General features: G+C 40.2%; 1 protein-coding gene across 1 annotated transcript in view; it reads right to left on the minus strand.

Annotated features, from left to right (window-relative positions):
* Window positions 1-472: 472 nt before the first annotated feature.
* ndufaf6 (NADH:ubiquinone oxidoreductase complex assembly factor 6) overlaps window positions 473-16570 on the minus strand; it is a 40327-nt gene continuing 24229 nt past the window's right edge. Inside the window, exons 8-9 of the mRNA XM_038272424.1 lie at window positions 8146-8202; window positions 473-614 (exon numbers count right to left, since the gene is read on the minus strand). Coding sequence (XP_038128352.1) covers window positions 486-614; window positions 8146-8202 — 186 coding nt within the window. The 3' untranslated portion in view covers window positions 473-485. The remainder of the gene's footprint in view (window positions 615-8145; window positions 8203-16570) is intronic.

A 16570-nucleotide genomic window follows, 5' to 3' on the forward strand; every position in this document is an offset into this window, starting at 1 on the left:
AAGCCAACTAGCAGCTGTTGAACCAAAGGCTTTGCTGGTTTTTCACAGATTCCAACACAGATTCCTTTAAAAAATAACAGACGCATCGATGTGTCAAACTGGTGGGCTTCTTCTGATGGACAGTTGGAGAGGCAGAGATAAGCTGCAGGTAGAAATACATCATCAGGAGAAAGAAAAATCGAATGAAATCTTAAACTCGAAAATCAGCTTCAATACATACAGTCATACAGTTAAAGTCTAATTTCACGCGTTCTAAAACTTTCTGTCTGTATATAGAGAACTCTATGTTTCCTGAATTGGAAAATAAACTGCTGAAAATAAACAAAAGTCTGCTGTGATTCTCAGTTCCATTGATGGTGATTTTAGTGCCAGAGCTGATGTTTGTCCAATTCTGTGGGTCTTTATTAGCATTCTGAGCAGCAGCTCAATAACTGAAGTCTCTGTCTGCCAGATCTGCAGGTTTCTTAGGGTGGAAGAGGCTGGAATCAGTAGGTCTTCTTCCAGGAGCGGAGGTAGAGCTGGAAGGGGAGCAGTGGGTTCCTGTTCAGCAGGCTCTTGTGGAAAACATCAAAATCCGCCTTCCTGATTCTCTGCAGATAGTCTTCCAACACGACCTGCAGCACAGAGCCAAACAGCAGCACATGGTTTAGTCTGTATCCTGAATTCATGCCTCACATCCTCTTAGACCATAGACACTTGATGCACTTTTTAGACTCTTATATAAATGGCATTTCAACTTTGAAATATGTCTGTTTATCCACATTACCTCCAATGAAAAAGCAGAAACAAATCAATGAACTTTTTATTTTTATTAAACCATTTATCTTCCTGAGCCCTACCAGAACAGTCTGCACTGTCTTCACCTCAGCCACAAAAGATGTCAAATCAATACAAAGGGGAGGGAAATATGGAAGCCATTTTGGCCAGTATCCTAGCACAGGATGATCGGTGTCGCACAAGTCACACCGTGCAGCTGGAGCCTCCTGAACAACAGGTTCCAACTGGCAGAAGGTCTCAGAGTAAATAGCTCCAACATGAATGTGGGAATCTCTCCCAGCAGTTTCCACTGGCACCGTTTCAGCCAGTTTCCCCAGCCTACCAGTACATAGATGTTTGATGCATACATTCTTGATCATGTCGTCATCGTCACTTTATTAAACACAAGTAGGTCTGTGAGGAAAAATAAAGATAAGTGGGAGAAAAACAGAAAGAAAAAAGCGACCCGTAAACACGAGCCCTGGAGACAAACTGTGTGAAGATGGCAGTACATTTCTCAGCTGTTTTTTTTCTGTTCCACATCAAGTGTTTGGACTATATGTGATGGAGGGTTTGAGCAGTAAAACAAAAGCATTTTTCAGTGGAAAGCTGTTCTCAGAGGCTGCAGGGTCTTATTTATGGGTGTAGGTGGTTCTGCTTCGAAATGAATCAACACAGATGCATTCTCCTGTTTATATTTTTACACAGCACACTATTAAATTAGAAATGTCAAAAGTATTACATTATAAAGCCATAGTACAGATTACTTTGCCTTTTTTTTTACTCAGGTTAAATGAAAAAGATACAGGATCTACAGTTTAATTAAATACAAAATTAAAATTAAGTTTTTATCCTCAAGGATCAAGAATAAGAGGTGCTAAAATGTTTAATGCAAATGTATTTTAATATGTGCAATTTGTGGGCTTGTTGCTGATGATCTACTAAGATTGCTGTGCAAATTTTACAAACTGTTTGGTTCCTGTAAAATGAGCAGCTTAGGTGTTCTACTGGTAAAAGAACAATGAGGTTCAAAAACATGGAGGTAGGAAAAGTAAAACAAAACAAAAAGTCCCTGGCGCAAAGAGTAAGAGATGAACACCTTTTGCAGCATCTGTTCTTTTTTTTTTGTGCTGCATTTGACTGGTAAACTTTCTCGGATTGCTCCGATTCCAAAGTTAATGCTCATAAATGAGGCCAATATCTAAGAAGGATAAACTAGTATATATATATATATATATTAGGGGTGGAACGGTTTACAAAATCCACGGTTCGGTTCGATTCACGGTTTCGTGGTCACGGTTTTCGGTTCGGTTCGGTATATGTTGATCCCCTAAAAATTAATGAAATAAATGAAAAAATCCCCCAAAAAATTAATGGATTGTAATTATTTTTAATGATCCGCAGAAACCATGGATAATTTCCACATGTTTTGCTGCTTTGAATTTAATCATCTGGCGCATGCTCTCTACGATCTCCAAGGAACTCAGAGCGGAGCGGATGGGAGCCACAGTGGAGGCTGTAGGCTTTGCTTTGCTTTGCTTTGTGGGCGGTCTGGAGCGCAGCGGAGCGGGGCGCTGACGGAGTATGAGGGATTTCAGGGTTAGCCTGACATGTTGGTCATGTTGCTGTTAGCATAAACAGAACGTGTTGCACAATGCTTGCACACTGTTTCACTTTTATCCACAACTTTCTTTCCGCCGTCATCGTAGGTCACTCTAAATGCAAAGCGCTCCCATACAGCAGACCTATAAAGTGCTGCTGGCGCGTCTTCCAACTCCTGTTCTTTCCCACTCGCCATACCCACACAATTCTCCACAACAACTGATTTTTTTTCCCTGCTACACCCGGCGACGCTGCTTCGCTTCTTCTTCTTCTTCTTTACTACTGGTGGTTGGCTTTGGTCGCAGTACCACGACCTTCGGCTCTGGAGTGTAAACGCTTCGCCTATGAGAAAAAGGAGCAGCGCATGAACCGAACGAAACACACGTGAACAGAACCGAGACAGTCGAACTGAACGGTTCGGACGGTTTTCATAAACCGTTCCATCCCTTATATATATAGTGTGTGTATGTATATACAGTACATACAAAGTAGGAATTGATGGGCCCCAACTCATAAATTCTTTAGATTTTGTCCCAGGTCCAGCCAAGTCTGTCAGCTGGCCTGCAGATACTGTTAAAAAAAACTACTTAAGTGCAGTGTTTGAGTAGTTAAACCTAATTACTATAAACCTGTCATGAGATAAAAATGGCTCACCAGAAAGGATGTCACATTTTATTCTTTTAGTAGAATATCAAGTATATAAAATTTAAATGTTAAAAAAAGGGGGGAAATATACCACAGATCCAATTTCACCGAGTAACAAAATGTTAGGAAAAGATTTTATTCCACCTTAAAGAATAAATCAAAATTTTAGGACTCCATCTTCTTATTCTTTTATTAGAATGTTCATCTCAAACCTCAGATTTCATTAGTTTACCCAAAGAATCACAGAAAGCTTGTTGTGTTTCTACCTCGCTGACATCCTGATGCACGGCTTTCATTTAGCGCCGCAGCAAAGAGCGAGCCGAGCAGAAACACATGGAGGACCTTCTTTACTCCGCCTGCAGAGCTCTCTGAAGTCTGTTCCTCCATCCCCCGTGTCTCTCTGAACAAATTGGCGGCAATTCAGAGGCTGGGAATGTGTTTTGCAAAAGCTGTGGTGTCAGGAGGCTTTTTTTCCCCATTTGGGAACAAGATTCCACCTACACCGAGCGGTGAGGCTTTTCTGCTTCATTACAGGAGATGAGAATGTAAAATGTGTTCAACCTGAAAGATTTAGCTGTTTGATTTGTTTCCCTTCGATTTTTAATAAATGCATCCTCATGTCTAAACGGTGTCATTCTTCATGTCGGGTTTTTGAAATGAAAGCGCCACGGGCGAAGCGGCCTGATGCATGCATCCCTCCTTAATCAGCACTGCTCATATGACACTGATGCAAACCCGCGATTTATCAGAATCTAATTTTCACCAGGAGAAGAAAGCGATGCTGGCTTTGCCTGCTACCATGAACACAAATAGGAACACTCCCACACACGCATGAGGGCCTTTTTGCTGTTGGGACTCTGAATTCAGGAGGGGAGAGTCCATTTCTATGCCAGCACTCTTCTCAGCTCTATGCCGCAGTTGGAGCAGGTCTGTGATGAAGCATTATTATGGAGGCCATAGAAATGTTCTACCCACCAGCAGAAAGCGGCCTCTGAGTTTATCAGATACATATTTGGACATACACTGCCTGGCCCAAAAAAAAGTCGTCACCAAAAAAAAAGGTCATTCACTATAATGCTTTGAGGGACCGCCTTAAGCTTTGATTACGGCATTTATTGCATTAATCTTTCACCATCTTGCATGATGGTAGAGTCTGACTGCTGCGCAAAGCCCTCTCTAGCACATCCCAAAGATTCTCAATGGGGTTAAGGTCTGGACTCTGTGGTGGCCAATCCATGTGTGAAAATGATGAGTCATGCTTCCTGAACCAGTCTTTCACAATTTGAGTCCGATGAATCCTGGCATTGTCATCTTGGAATATGCCTGTGCCATCAGGGTAGAAAAAGTCCATTGATGGAATAACCTGGTCATTCAGTATATTCAGGTAGTCAGTTGACCTCATCAGGGTTCCTACAGCATAAGGCAAGTTAAATTCAAGACTTCTTAAGACTTTTTAATGCCACTTGAAATAAAAATTTGAGACCAAATTTACAAGAAACACAAGAAAAACCTGCTTGCGACAACTTAACCCAAAGGTTTATTTTAACATAAACCACTGCACTAATGTTTCAAATTTTGAAAAGCTTCCCATACAGGAAGAAAGCTAAAAACACACAAATGAGAGATATATTTTAACAATTATTTAACTGAATTTAGAAACTTTGTTTTAGCAGGGAACAAAACTAATCAGTTTTAAAGCCCCAACATAACCAGTGCTAAGTCTTTTTTGCAGCTATTTTTCTGTATTGTTTTCTTAGAATGTTTGATTTCGTGATAAGTGGAGGCGTTGCAGAGACAAGGGTGGAACAAAACTGAGAAATACCGGCTGTTTCTCTGTAACTCCATTTTGATGCTTTGTGTTTCGTGCTTCGCATGTGCGACTCCACTGCCTTAATTCCCATCGCTCCGGGCTTGAATCGCTTCTTGCACAAAATCCACTGAGCCTCATGTATGTTCCCTGGTTTTAGCCATGGAGAAAAATCTTGGCTGGAGACAATTTCGGTTACATTTACACTTGCTCATATTTTCCAGACAAAAAGTTAATGGTGCATCTCCCAAATGTCCCGGCCGCAACAACGCTTTTATTGGTTCCGCTATCGGGACGGAACCAATAATGGCGAGCCGTTTTTTTTTTTTATTATTAAAAAAAAATAAAAAAATTGTCAATTTTAACGTTTTATTTAGATTACAAAAATAAAACGTAATAAAAAATAATCCTATTTATGATTATTTAAAAATTAAGACCTACAAAAGACTGATTTAAAACATTTTAATACCAATTAAGGCCTTAGTTTTATTTTGAAGAATTCAATGCCTTTAAAGACTTTTTAAGGACCCGCGGGAACCCTGCTCATTCTTTGAGCACATACTGTTGCTGAACCTAGACCTGATCAACTGCAGCAGGCACTAGGCATGGTGGGTGCATCACTTCACCTGCCTCTCTTCTTACCCTGATTGGCCCATCACTCTGGAACAGGGTAAATCTGGACTCATCAGACGACATGACCTTCTTCCATTGCTCCACAATCCAATCTTTATGCTCCCTAGCAAACTGAAGCCTTTTTTCCCGGTTAGCCTCACTGATTAGTGGTTTTCTTACGGCTACTAAGCTGTTCAGTCCCAATCCCTTAAGTTCCCTTCGCATTGTGCGTGTGGAAATGCTCTTACTTTCAGTATTAAACAAAGCCCTGAGTTCTACTGTTGTTTTTCTTCGATTTGATCTATAATAATAATAATAATAATACATTTTATTTGAAAGTGCCTTATCAAAACACCCAAGGACACTGTACAGGCAAATAAAACATTAAAAACAGGAAGCTAAAAAGTACAAGCATAAAGGTGCCACAGAAAACAAAACAGCAGGAAGTAAAATAAAGCTTAAGGAAGAAAAGGAAGAAAACAATATTGGAGTGATGCGTAAGAACTAGATGGGATAAGACTGTCTGAACAGGAAAGTTTTGAGTCTGGATTTGAAAAGAGGGAAGGAGTCCAGAGTACGGAGATCCGGAGGGAGGGAGTTCCAGAGGTGGGGAGCAGAGCGACTAAATGCCCGGTTCCCCATTGTGACAAGACGGGCCGAGGGAACGGAGAGCTGGAAGGTGTGGGAGGATCGTAGGGAGCGCGTGGGGGTTTTAACGTGAAGGAGATCTGAGATGTAAGATGGAGCCAAGCTGTGGAGGGCCTTGAATGTAGTTAGGAGGAGTTTGAAGATGATTCTTTGTTTGATCTCACCACACCTTTAGTTGATCGCCGATCACAATCATTCAGGATTTTATTCCGGCCACATTTCTTCCTTGAAGATGATGGGTCCTCACTATCCTTCCAGTTCTTAACCCAATTTTAGTAGTTTCTGCAATCTCTTTAGATGTTTTCTCTGCTTGATGCATGCCAATGATTTGACCCTTCTTAAACAGAGTAACATCTTTTCCACGACCTCGGGATGTGTCTTTCGACATGGTTGTTTAGGAAATGAGAATCAAGTCATTGCGCCAGTTGGGGTTAAATAACTTGTTGCCAGCTGAAAAATAATCACCCATGCAGTAATTATCCAATAGGAGGCTCGTACCTATTTGCTTAGTTGAATCCAGGTTGCGACTTTTTTTTTGGCCAGGCAGTGTATCTCAGTCTAAATCATTTGCCAGTGTTTAGGAGGATGGATCTCCATGCTGCTTAAATGTCTCCATAAAACCCTCCAGTGTGGATGAATTGGAACGACCGTACAAAGAAGAACATCACAAATTGCACAGAGGTTGGTTAGAAATTCAATCTGGACCCAAATTACAGAAGATTACCATCTCACCACATCAGAAGAAACAGTTTGTGCCTGTATGACATACAGAGAGCAGCCGTTCCTCTTAGATGGAAGGAGCTATTGTAGGTCTGTGTGCTTCTGGGTTTAAGTCTGTTCTAAATACCAACATCAAGCAATTTTCCACACTAAATATGTTAAAGAGAAGCTAACAGCTTGAAGAGTTTAGATTTTCTTTTACCAAAATACATTTGACTGAACAATATAAGACAGAATAAGATGCAGATAAATGTACCAGATTTTAAGGAATATTTCTTTAAAGCAAAAAGCTTTGGTTTAAAGTTTGACTTCCCTTCATCAGCTAAATATTAATCATTCTGATCAGGTTCCTTCCACAGTTTTCAGTTAAATTTGATGTATTCAAATCTCACTCAGAATGAAAAAAGTTAAAGGAAATGAAAAATTCCTGATTAAATAAAAAATAAATTAAAATTGTATGCAAACCTTGTTGTACATTTAGTTTAAATTCTCACAATTAGCATAGAAAACATTGTGGTTATCCCAATGGACCAAAACCAGAAAAAGTTTATTTTACTTTCATTTCGGGTGGTAAAAAAATTACCTTACAAAGCAAGATGAATCATCATGAGGTTATTGAATTCACCAACTCCTGAAAATACACGTCACCAGAAGCCAGCGGTTGGATAATGCAGGGAGGTGTATGAGGTCAAAGCGTCGACCAGAGACGGAAAGTTGAAGCAAAACAAAGGTGGCTGCGCCTGTTTTAGCTGGAATCGCCAAACTCACGCTACCGCCTCGTGGGGTTTGTCCCCGTTTAATCCATAATTTTTATTTTTCATCTTCCAGCCAACATTCATTGAAACGACAACCTCCCGCCATGGTGCAATAGTGGTTTGATGGGGGCGGAGTGACACATGGAAATAGACTGGCAGATCGCAGTCACACATAAGCGAGCAGGTTTCATTTTCGGGCTCTCCAACATTTTATTTCTCCATTTAATAAACACACGATTCAGTTAGATAGGTATTTGTTGCGAAATAAATAGTTACAAATTCAAGCATTTTATCCAAAATATAAGCACTTTTCAAACCTTGAAAACACAATGTCAAAATGCAAGCATTTTCAAGGATTTCCAGCACCCTTACGAACCCTGAGTATAAGATACTGTGCACAACAATTTATGGTTTTAGTTCAATAAGCAAAAGGAAAACAATCAGAATAATTTCCTAATCTAATGTGCATAAAGGTTTATTAGAGAACACAATAGAAAATCTAGTCAATGCACTCGGGTTCACTTAAAGCTTCAGATGGATAACTAAAGCGAACATCCGTCTGATAAACAAAATGGGAATATTATTGGATGTAAAACTTACAGTTTGAATGAAGGCTGGAGTTGCAGCTGCTGGAACGTTGTGGCTAAATGATCGAGCCTGAAGGAAAGAGAAGAAAAAAGTAAAATGAAACAAACTAATAAAAAAACAGTTTAACAGCTAAAAAAGAAAGGCTCTCCTGTGTTACTGAATGCATTTAATAGATGCCAAATAACTAACTCTTCTAATAATCTTAAGTGCTCTTCAAAACCATTTCCTTAGGCTTTCTAGAGTTTTTTTTATTGTCCCTTTGGTCCAATTTGCAGTCATTTTCAGTCTAGTTTTGCACCTGATCATTTCACGAGGATTTTGTTTATGTTGAGGCACTCAACATTGACCTTTGAAGCACTTAGACGCACATATAAAACGGCACGCAGTGTTTTGTCTACCTGTAAGAGGCAATTTATCAAACAAGTTTTAAATTGTCATTTTTAGGGCAATTTGTGTCCTGCAAGCTAAAGGAAAAACAAATAACTTGGCCCCAAATCTTTTGTTGAATGTACAAACCTTTAAAAAAAAAAAAAAAAACACTGTGCGACAAAAGTATTCAAAAACCTAAAATGCAATAAGGAAAGAGCAACTCATTTCACTTACAGCATACCTTATTATTGTGTTGAGTATTACGATGACCAGGCAGCAGGATAAACTTTCATAGATGATATCACGTTAGTCAATCCACTGCTCCACTGCTACTAATACAAGCAGCATCACCAATAAAGAATTAGGCTTACTGGCGAGATGCAAGATTTTATGTTTAATCAAGACCTGTCTTTAAATACCATATTAAACAGTTTTCTAAAACTTCCTTCTTTTATTTTCTAAATATCGCAAAAATGCTGAGAAACTAGGCCATGCACTTGTTCCTTGAAGGCTGGACTATTGTAATTCTTTACTATCAGGAAGGCCACAAACTGTAGTTAAAAGCCTTCAGCTGATCCAAAATGCGGCAGCCAGAGTTCTGATGAAAATTAAAAAGAGATCATTACCCCATTTACACTACCCTTGAAAAACCGATCCATGCCGAGACCAGTCCGAGCTCGTATCAGTTAACCAGGTCGAGCTCGGTTCTGACGACCGTTTACACATCACGCTATCTCGGTTCTTCAACTCCTCGCCTCCTAGTGACGATCTGCGGTATTACTGCCAGTATTAAAGGAGGAAATCGAGCAGTTGGTGGTGGTAATGCACCAAAAGTTGTTTGCCAACCGCCATAAAACACAAGAAGAAGAAGACGAAGAAGGAGGGAATCAAGCAAATCACAATGGCGGCGCCTGTCACATTCAGAAAGTTATGCTTGATTATTATTTCTGTACTTCGGTGTTATTATTTAAAATGCCATTATTTAAAATGTTGCGTGGAGAAGATTTCGATTTCTTGTTTATAGTTGTTCTTCTGTTTTGTGTTGGTTGGCAAGCAACTTCTGGAGGGGCTTTACTGCCAACTACTGGGATGGAGTGTGAATCGGGATGTGCAGCCAGATGGAGATGACGCGTTTGCGCTCTTGTTATTAGAGAACCGAGCCAGGGAAAAACTGAGCCCAGCCCACCTCTGGATCTGGTCTGCAGCTAGCGCGGTTCGGTTGTGTCTAGCTCGGTTCAGTTCAGTTTGCTTTCCCTTTACACACGATAAGTTATCTCAGTTACTGAGCTCGGACCGGTCTCGGCACGGTTTTTCAAGGGTAGTGTAAATGGGGTACATATCGCTCCTATGCTGGCTTCTCTTCATTGGCTTCCTGTTAAATCCAGAATAGAATTTAAAATCCTCCTTCTTACATATAAAGCCTTAAATGGCCAAGCTCCATCTGATATCAGAGATCTGATTGTTTCTAATATCTCTAACAGAGCACTGCAGGTCTCTATCTGCAGGTTTACTAGTGGTTCCTAGAATTTTTAAAAGTAGAATGAGAGGCAGATCTTTTTAGTCATCTCTCCTGTGGAACAAACTACCAGTTTAAGAGCATGAGGCAGACATCCTGTCTACTTTTAAGGGTTTGCTTAAAACTTTCTTTTTTCATAAAACTTATAGTTAGAGTGGCTCAGATTATTCCGAGCTATCTCTTTTAGCTATGCTGCTATTGGCTTAGACTGCTGGAGGACAAAGGGACACCTTTTCATCATTCTGCTTCATTTTATTCTCCTGTTGTGTACTGATGATTTATTACTTTAACTTTCTGTTCTTTCTGTTCTTCAGTAACTACAACTGGCCTGGTGTTTAGCTGTAATACCATCCTAGAGGGAGGCAAAAGCTGGGCTGCGCTGTTATATTTTATACCCGATACAGTTGGCCCTGTACTTCAAGGTTTAGGTCTGTTTCCCTCCTGAACATAGGTATGTTCTGAGGTTTTACTGAAGCTAACTGTATCATCTGACCATAAAAGTCTACTGTTGCCTTCTCTAACATTAAAATACTCCTGGATAACTGCTTTATTGTTCCTTTGTGTGTCTACTTTATGGCAGAAAATCGTTCATATTGAGCCTTGTTCAACTGGGGGTTTCTTTCTGCTACAAGGATGTTTTGTTCTCCACTGTCGCTGCTTGCATGCTGGGTGTGAGGGACTGATGAAAAGCAATGGCACAATGCAAGTGACTGTTTAACGTCGCCGTCTGCTCCTTTAAGAGGAGTGACTTCTATGAAGTTGAATAATTAAATATAATCTGTTGCATTTTCTTAGACCAAAAAATGTGGTTTAGTTAAAGTTTAAAGTGCCTTGAAATGACTCGTGCAAAGAACTTGCACTAAAGAAATGACCTGAAATTGAAATGAATGCTTCCTGCGATCTTCAACTACATAATGACACATATCTTTCTCAACCCCTCTACTCATTCTCCGTCTGGTTGAAGTGAAAGCTTTTGGCCATTCTAACATGAATAAGCTATAATCTGGCTTAAAGTTTAGTGTCCCTGTACTAAAAGCTAAACCCAAAAGCCCCTAAACCTCAAATATTTTAGGCTGGAACTTGTTTTCCCTTATGACCTGCTTTTACAGGTCACTAAATGCAGTTAAATATGTAAGTTTTTTTCCACCCCGATTGAAAATCCAAACACCTCTAGTAGAGAAATTATGTAAAATATGCAAATAGATGGCAGAAAGCACAATCAAATCTCATCATCAGCTCCACATGGGGTCCAGAAATTAGGTTTCTTCTCTGCCAGCTCACTTCTAATTAAGCCAATTAGCTTACTAATTAGGACACATTTTTCAGAACATGTTTTATTGATGCTAGTTTCATGTTTTATATAGTTAGTATCAATACAGTTTGTAATGATTCCCTGATTTATATGTTCACTGAAATTGGTTGATCAAATGCCAGAAAGCCTGTTAATCACATCTGTCTGAAGTTTCGGACTGAATGTTTTTTTTTAATCTAATTGTTGTGAACATCTTACTTTTATAACTGCTTTTTCTGGACAGTAAAATGATAAGTGATGACCAGACAGCAACAATCGACCAGACATGTTACAAGCTGTACTTTGTCTTTTTTTTTTTTTATCTTTCTCTTGTTATTGAAGGCATTTTTTATCCCAGGGCAGAATCTGGTAGCCTCGTGAGACCATCCTGATCTCGCGAGCTTTCAAGGTTTCACTCTCAGATCAGTCTGGAGACTCTCCGTTAAAGAAAATTTGGAGCCGTTCACCAAACGAACGTCCAATCAGCGTTGGTTTTGAGGTGGGTTGAGGTGTGACGCAACGAGAAGCGCGACAGTTCAGTCTAAAGAACATGGCGACTTTCAGCTGATGAAACTAGCGTTAGCGTGGCTATCGAGCAAGTTTTATCGCAATTACAGAGTATTTCTTCACTGAAAGAAGAGCAAAACACTGCTCTGGAGGCTTTTCTCAGAGGAAAAGATGTTTTTGCTCTTCTCCCGACTGGTTTTGGCAAGAGTTTGATCTTGTGGTTGTGTTTTCGTCATCGCTCTGTTAGTACGTCATATGCTTCGTTGATCTGATTGGTTTATTTGGCCCGTCTATCACCAACATAGGCCAATCAGCTAACCAGTATTTTTGCCCCTTCCCAAAATTACTTCAACGGAAGGTTTCCAGATGGATATGCGGAGCAAATCCATCTGGCAGAGTCAGGTTAAGAATCTGGACCCATGGGTGTATATATTGGAGGACGAATTTAGGAAGTTAAAAACAGATCCTCTGAGTCCTGTCAGTTACAGGTTTGGCCTTTTTATGGCTCAAAGATGTTTTGACACTTTCACAATTGGATTTGGGATTTGGGGATCCTAATAGTGTTTTTCAAGCCGTTACAAGGAGGTGTTTGCAGAGCAGTTTAACACACGGCTCTGTTGGAGGGAGAAAAGGACTGCTGTTACAACAGATCGAGATTTAACCAAGGGATGTAAATGTAATGGAGAATGAGATTATAACATGCTGAGCATATCATTGATCTAATTAGATTTAATCAACCCAAAAATCATCTCACCAATTTAGCTGCAGACTCTCAGCAAGCAAAAGACATTTGCAGGACATTTTGAATCCTCTGTGTAGCAGGTGCCAAAGTTTTATTAACCAGTGATGTTCATTTCAAAAACAGCAAACCAGGCACTGCTGCTCAAGGGACTTAAAACAAGTTCAAGAGTTGAGAGAAACAAACGTTTGTGTGTGTGAATGTTGACTGCATCTGGTCTCTGGACAAAGCCGAAGCTTTAGCATCCAGCAAACTGTGAAATGACTGAAGAGAGAATTTGCATCTTGAAAAAAATAATGCTGATTTTCTTTGCTGAAAATGTCAACAGCAAAGGGTTTTGTGTTTTACTAAGAAAAACCCTTTTAGAGCTACAGCAGCATTCAACTGCTCTGTCATAAGGTGACAGGCAGAGCAGGCTAATTGTACATCTCCACCGAAGTGTTGAACATAAATGCTAAGTAAATTAATTACATGTTCTATATTTATAATTAGATGGCAGCTGTCAGATGACAGGAAATCTTGGCAAACCTCTAGAGATGCATACATTCATGTACCGTATTTTCACGACTATAAGGCGCACTTAAACGTCTTTTTTTTTCCTCAAAATGTGCGGTGCGCCCTATGGTGCGGTGCGCCCTATGTGTGTTGTAACTGCGACTTTTGAGACCACCTCATTGAGGAGATGATGAAAGAGTGGCTGAATGTAAGGAGACCAGGTGTTTTTTTTTCCACCCCTCACCATCGCTGTTAATATGTAACTCCATGCGTTCCCATCTCACAGCATCTGACGCACCGCCAACGCCCTGCTGCTGCTCGACATGGAAAAATTTAAGTTTTGCTGCTGGACGCGCCGCATCAACCAATCAGAGAAGCTGATCTGGGAGCTGACAGCGAGACAGTACAGCGCTCTGATGACATATGATATTAACGCAAATGAAAAGGCTGGATCGATGAGGAGATGATGAAAGGCAGGTGTATCTGAGAAGACTAGGTGGTTTTTTTCCACGCATCACCATCGCTGCGTGCCCATCTCACAGCCGATGTGAAAAAAAGATAAATCAAATGAACGCTGTGCTCGCCGTTATCCCGGGGGTCTGACAAAGGAACTTCCACCGCTCGACATCGGTTTGAAGCGGCCGTTCACAGTAAGGCTGCGAGCGGCGTGGGAGCGATGGGTGACCGACGGAGACCACAGTTTCAGGATAAGAAGGCAGCGCCGGGCAGATTACGCCACAGTTTGCGGATGGATTGTAGATGCTTGGACTAAAGTGTCTGCTGGCTCTGTTGTTCAAGCTTTCGCAAAAGCCGGCATTATTTCTGAGGAGCTGCGCTGCACGGAAAGTGACTCTGACAGCGAAGAAGGGGAAACTGGCATGTCTGATTTAGCGCAGCTGTTTTATTCAGAAACAGAGGATGATGACTTTGATGGGTTTGATTAATACTTTGTAATAAATACATGAATAAAGCACAATCATACTCAGTTTTGCTCCCGCTCTATTTTTCTACCTGAAAACTTAATTCAACAGCAGCTGGTCTCCTCTGGTTTCACCGCGGTGACTGGCAGGTGTTTTTTCATCTAAATAATCTAAATCTTGCAGCTATATTTGCTGTGATCAGTGGGAATAAAGTAGTTTTAATATGTTTTTAAGTGAGAAAGTCCACCTGAAAACTTAATAATTGCAGTCAGTTCATCCAGATTATCTATTTCTGTCAGAGGCGCTCAGACCCCCACATACCAGCGGTGCACCGACAGGAGAAATCCTTTCGTTCACCGCGGCGGCTGGCAGGTGTTTTTCATCTAAATAATCTAAATCTTGCAGCTATATTTGCTGTGATCAGTGGGAATAAATTAGTTTTAATATATTTTTAAGTGAGAAAGTCCACCTGAAAACTTAATAATTGCAGTCAGTTCATCCAGATTATCTATTTCTGTCGGAGGCGCTCAGACCCCCACATACCAGCGGTGCGCTGACAGCAGAAATCTCTTCATCAGCAGCCTGTAGGCTGGGCAGCCTGGGGTTCACCGCGGCTGCTGGCAGGTGTTTTTCATCTAAATAATTTTAGCTGCAGGCACCAGGATACCGGCAATAAAAGCGAACATATTCCGTCGGCAGGTTTCAGGATTTTAAGTTAATTTAGGAGTGATCACAGCGCTGTGTCATCTGCGATGTGTCTCTCTCAGCTGCCAGGTTTGATTAATACTTTGTAATAAATACATGAATAAAGCACAGTCATACTCAGTTTTGCCCCCGCTGTATTTTTAAATACGCAGTAGAGGTATTTAAAGGTAGTAGAGGACATGTACCTGTATATAAAAAACGCGCCCTATAGTCCGGTGCGCCTTATTTGTGTGTTAAATACAGAAATGGGACACATAACTGAGAGTGCGCCTTTTAGTCCGGTGCGCCTTATGGTCGTGAAAATACGGTATATGATTTGTACTGTTTTAGCAACTATAACTAACCAACGAGGGTCTGTGTGCAGCGACAGGTAGAAAAACAAAACCCTATTATTTCACAGCCACAGGCACAGATATAAACAAACAAAAATAATTAGGACATGAATTCAAATTATTTATGTTTTATTATATATTAACTCTACATTTTAATGAGTGAAATTATATAGGTATGGTTGAATATACTATTTTTTTTATGCATCTAACGATGCAGCCAACACTGAACTGAAAGGAGAATTTAAATGTCTACCTAGGTGGAAGAATAATGAAATAAAATGTCTGCACCTACACTGGGAGAGCAGAATGTTACCAATTTTTCATCTGTGTTCAACATTCAGGAAAGGAGAACATAGCTTTTCCTGCACAGCACATGTAGAACAATCAGTGTAAATGGGTTTGGCTGTAATTTAAGGATAGATTCTAATATATTTGCAGTGTGGGGACTATAAATTTGATATGATATCGAAGAGGTCATCCAAACTTCTGATAGTTCATCATAAGACCATGAAACTCCATGTAGGCTGGCGTATTATGTCAAAGAAAACTATGTTGCACAAAGCTTATGAAGTGGGTTTATGGAATTACTAGAGCAGACGAATCCGAACCAATGAACATCACAATGTTCCCCATAATGACCTGAAAAGTGTCCGCTGCACTCAGAGTGTTGTAAGGTTTTTTCTGTCTACTGCCCTAGGTATATTACTGTAACCAGTGCTGTCTAGAGACTCTGCTTGTTTATCTGGCACGTGGCAGCAGATTTGGGTTAAATTTATGTGCTCGTCGATCTGCACAAAACAAAACAATCTTTCTTTATGTCTTTGGTAGCCGAACGTGTGTTTGGATTGGCGCCTCAGATATATAGTTCCTTATATATCTGGTGAGGCTTTGAACTACCCTTTCATTTCCTTCATATAAGAACTCTGTTTAGTTAGCTATTTTAAATGCATTTTGTACATATGTTCCATGACTGACCGACTGGCGATGTCGTACCAGTCCGCACATCTTTCCGGCTGGCCCGTAAGTCCTCTCCTAGAACTCCGATGCTGCACATGAACAAACACAATCAATGGTCCATCTAGATCAAGATGATCTTTGACTAATCAGAAAAATTCCTTCGGTTGTAATGCACCTGTGTGGACAACATAGAACAACAGGTCCTAGACAATACACCAACGATATGAAACTTTGATATTGATATAGATGTCAATATCACTTCATTGTCAATAATATATCAACGTCTAGATTTTTTTTCAGCCTCTGTGGAAAGAAACCCACTCTGTCAAAATTTTACTCCCGAATCAAACAACTCCCCAAACTGCAGATAAAAGGCGACTTCACCAATATGAGTTTTTGCATACTGATCCTGGTTAATTTTACAGAAACAATGCTTAACAAAAGATGACCGCCCGTCTTTAATAATCAATTACTAGATTACATTCAGTGCAACTAGGAAACGAAAACTTTCATTCTCTCAAAGTACAACAAACATGCATTGATGTTTTCCAACAGTTCAAAATAAATTTGCCTAATTATAATAAAACACAAAAAAAGCTTTGGCAT

This window comes from Cyprinodon tularosa, unplaced genomic scaffold, assembly GCF_016077235.1.
Source record: "Cyprinodon tularosa strain WSP-4 unplaced genomic scaffold, ASM1607723v1 ctg83, whole genome shotgun sequence".
Taxonomy (NCBI): domain Eukaryota; kingdom Metazoa; phylum Chordata; class Actinopteri; order Cyprinodontiformes; family Cyprinodontidae; genus Cyprinodon; species Cyprinodon tularosa.